General features: G+C 35.0%; 1 protein-coding gene across 1 annotated transcript in view; it reads left to right on the top strand.

Moving 5' to 3' along the window:
* Positions 1 to 2,169: 2,169 nt before the first annotated feature.
* Positions 2,170 to 4,148, top strand: part of LOC107097585 (sideroflexin-5-like) — a 34,636-nt gene continuing 32,657 nt past the window's right edge. Inside the window, exon 1 of the mRNA XM_015394782.1 lies at positions 2,170 to 2,318. Coding sequence (XP_015250268.1) covers positions 2,271 to 2,318 — 48 coding nt within the window. The 5' untranslated portion in view covers positions 2,170 to 2,270. The remainder of the gene's footprint in view (positions 2,319 to 4,148) is intronic.

Here is a 4,148-nt window from a genome sequence, read left to right as displayed (position 1 = left end):
CAAGTCAGGAGACCTGACCAAAGCTTTTTACACTACATTCAGTTATCCATCCATTCACACTGATGGTGTCAAGGCTGCATAGTTTGGAAACTCTCCACACCACATACAAAGCTCTACAGACTTTATTTCCAAATTCAGGCATTTGAGACTAGCTCCATATAAATCCATTGTTTCCTTTGATCAAACCGCTCTCTTCACCTGTATTCCCACATCAGAAGCAGAAAACACAGTCAGGACACAGCTAGAAAATGATGAAACCCTGTAAGGCAGGACAGTTTTTACACCTAACTATGACCTTCTGGACCTCTGCCTATCAACCTTATACTTCAATACTATATACTATATACTATACTTCAAATACAAGGATAACTTTAACTGACAGAAACATAGGAGCGCAATGGGCTCCCCAGTTTATTGTTGTCAATACCTATATTGAGGAGATGCAGAGGAGATGCACATATAAGGGAACACAATCATTTCACTGGTATGTGGTTGATCATCCATCCATTTTCTGTCATGCTTTTCCCTGCTGGGGTCGCAAGGGGTGCTGGTGTCTATCTCCAGCTGTCTACAGGTGAGAGGCGGGGTACACCCTGGACATGTTGCCAGTCCATTGCAGGGCAATGTGCAATGTGGATGACACCTCGGTCAAAATCCAAACCTAGGAAGTTGAGGCATTCACCAATCATATCAATTCAGTGGACAAAAAGTTCACTAGAGAGAATGGCAAAAACATCTTGTCCTATCTGGACTGTCCTGTGAATATTGAGGACAATGGGAGTCTTAATACTGAGGTTTACCGGAAACCTACACTTACCTACAATACCAATACCTTTAGTTTGACTCACATCACCTGCTGAAAAATAAACTTTCTGTTATCAGAACTCTGAGTTACTGGGTCGACAGTATTTGCCTTGTTACAGAGGAGAAAGGAAAGAACTAACGTGAGAAAATCACTTGAAGCATTTGCTCATCCAAACTGGGTGTTTGTTAAGTCAGCTAAAATAACTAGAGGAAGAAAGAACACTGCATCAACCACAGAGGAGAAATTAAAGATGCACAAACATTGTGAGCATCAGGAATTTTTGAAAAAATTAAAAGGATTTTCTTGAAACACACATACATTCTGAATTTCAAACCCAACAACACACCCAGATTATTTTTATGTTTCTTTGTTGTTTTTAATAGATTTTACAATTTCTATATTTTTTTATATATAGAATTTCTGTTTTCAGGTACACTGAGTTTTAAGGAATGCATTGTTTACAATTTGAGTTTTACATATCTCATTTTCTTAAATTCTTGGAGATGTTTTTTTTTTATGGAATGAGGAGCTGAGATGCATTTCTACATGTCCAGTGCAGCTACATGTGCAGCTTTTGTTTTAGTCAAGAGCTTGTCTCTATTTTGAAGTGAAGAGAAGAAAATATGATCTGTGAAAAACAATTTAAAAAGAATGCAATTTGTAAAACTCAATCTGAAAAACAGAAATAAGAGGAAAAAAATCAGCAAAAATTTTATAAAAAAAGCAAAATCTGTAAAAATATATATCATTTTGAAAAAAAAATGCAAAAGATAAACTTATAAGAATTCACTGAAATAACAAAACATGAGAACACAGCAGAGTTACATTCATAACCTGTTATAAAACTATTTTTTCAAAGTTTCAATTGAATTCTAGGTTGCTTTTCTTTTTTGCTCAGTTTTTAAAATATGTGCATGCTTTATTTTTCATTTCTATTTACAAATATAGATTCATTCACTACATGTCCCAAACTTTCAGAGGGAAACTCTATGCTTGGTTACCACAGGAATGGGTTATAGTTTTTATTGTTCTATGTGCAATTTTATATTTAAATTTTAACTTAGATTCTGTTTATGATACTTTTAAATCATAGACTTTGGTTTAGTGCGTTGTGTTGTGTTTTTATCTGTAGCACTATCTGAATAAAGTTTTATGATCTGATAGTAAGATCATCTCTCAGGATGTACAAGGTCATATTTTACTACTATCTTGCAATATTATTTTTTTGGTAAAGCTGAAAAAAAAAGGCACAATATCCTGGGATATGTAGTCAAATTTAATAAGCAATCTACAGTCTGCCTGCAGACGCCAGAACAGGATAACTACATTACCCACAATGCATCGTGGACACAGCGACAGCTGAGTGTTTTGCCAAGCAGCCCTGACGGTGAAACTGTTCGGCGAGGGAAAATAAAGCAAAACTAGATTTTAAAGAATAAAGAGAAGAGTCGTGTTTTCTGGCAGCATGTCTGAGTTCCCACCATTCCAGTACGGAAAGTCTCGTTTCAACCAGGTACTTTTAATTAAGCTTCTACACCTAAAAAGTTTTTCAGAAACTGCAGAAAGTTGTAGAGTTTGGAACTGACTATAAACTGCAAAACAATATGCTCTCAACTGTGATTCAAGCAGACATTAATAATTAAAATAAAGGGTTTTTATCCGCTATAAATATGCATTTGAGAAAGTTTCTGCCCCTGAACAGTGACTCCAACATAGCGAGCTGTTAGAGCTGAAAAAGATGTGGTAAAAAGCAACTTTCTTTTTATTATCTTTATTATTATTACCGTATTGAAGTTGGGTGTCTAAGGTAAAATAGAAGTCAGCTAAGCTTGGAATGTAGGGCTGACGTAATTAAAACCATTAATTGATCTGAAGAAGCGACTTTTATTTCAGCACGTGGACCTTAAAGGGATATTTGACAGCAAACAGCATGAGCGCCTAAACATGAGTGGGAGTCTGTCTTCTATTTCAGAACTTTAATTATTCAATTGAGTTCTTTCTCTTAGATTTTTAAGCTTATTTCTTTAAAACATTTTTTAGAGGAAACAGACAGCCTGATGCCAATCTTTTCACCTCCAAAACACAAAAATCCAGTATATATCCAATGGTGTCAAAAGTACACATATTCGTTACTTAAGTAGAAGTATAGATACTGCAGTTTAAAAACACAAAAGTTGAAGTATCAACTTGACCTTTTTACTCAAGTAAAAGTGAAAAAGTATGTGCTCCAAAAACTACTTAAAGTATAAAAGAATAAAATAACCTTAAAAAAAACAACAACAACAAAAAAAAAAACAGCCAGATGCCACCATGTGGATTAAAAACTCAATTTTATGACTATTTCGAAAAAATTCTTTGAGATAGGGCTAAGGATGAGGGAGGTCTTATTGGTCTCCATCTCCCGATTCCCTCTTGCCTGTTTCCGACCTTTCAGGCATTTCAACATGTTTTTCTCAATCCGACATTGCAGCATGGCATAGACAATTCATATTTGCAGTTTGAAGAACACCTGCTTTCTTCTGATGATTTCCACCAACCAATGAGGGTTTGCGTTATATGACTCATGCAATGACACTAGTTTTCACTAGATGTGGATGGTGCCAATGATCTATATTGGATGGCGCACATGACGTGAAATAAATATTTATAAACATTAAGCCAAAGTCAAGAGTAACAAATAACATTTGTTTTAAAAATGTGAGGAGTAGAAAGTACAGATACTTGTGTGAAAATGTAATGAGTAGAAGTCATAAGTAGGAAGAAAAATAAGTAATGGAGTAAAGTATAGATGCCTTACTTAAGTACAGTAACAAGGTATTTGTACTTCGTTACTTGACACCTCTTTATATATCTAATATTTTTTAAAGTGCCTGCAGTCGGAACACTCATTTTGCATTTCATCCAACTGTCACATTATCCTCCAGGCTCCGGCTACTCATTCATACATATTCCTCTCCAGGGCCACAGTCGCTGCTCCACTAAAACTCACAATAAATAGTTCTGCTCCATTTTAATTTTCTTCATCTTGTTATAAAGTGATCATAACTCTTGACAACATATAATAACACAAAGTTGCCAACATATGTTCTGACTTCTTAAACAGTGTGCTGCTGTATAACATCTATATTGTTCTGCTGCTGGTCCCATAAGGGCTGTAAAAGATTCAGGCTTTGTATTTTTTTGTTGTTACCAGTAATTTCATTATATGCCTTATTGATGTCTTTCTAAGAGCTGTTAGAGCTAGGGCTGGGCGACAAGCCAAAAATAATATCTCAATATTGGATGATGTACACTGCATTTATTTCCAATGCAGCTTTTTTTTTTTTTTTTTTTTTTTTTTTTT

This window comes from Cyprinodon variegatus, unplaced genomic scaffold, assembly GCF_000732505.1.
Source record: "Cyprinodon variegatus isolate N-32 unplaced genomic scaffold, C_variegatus-1.0 Scaffold708, whole genome shotgun sequence".
NCBI classification, from domain to species: domain Eukaryota; kingdom Metazoa; phylum Chordata; class Actinopteri; order Cyprinodontiformes; family Cyprinodontidae; genus Cyprinodon; species Cyprinodon variegatus.
Note: the sequence above shows the minus strand (reverse complement) of the source record. Positions and strands in the feature narration are given on the sequence as shown.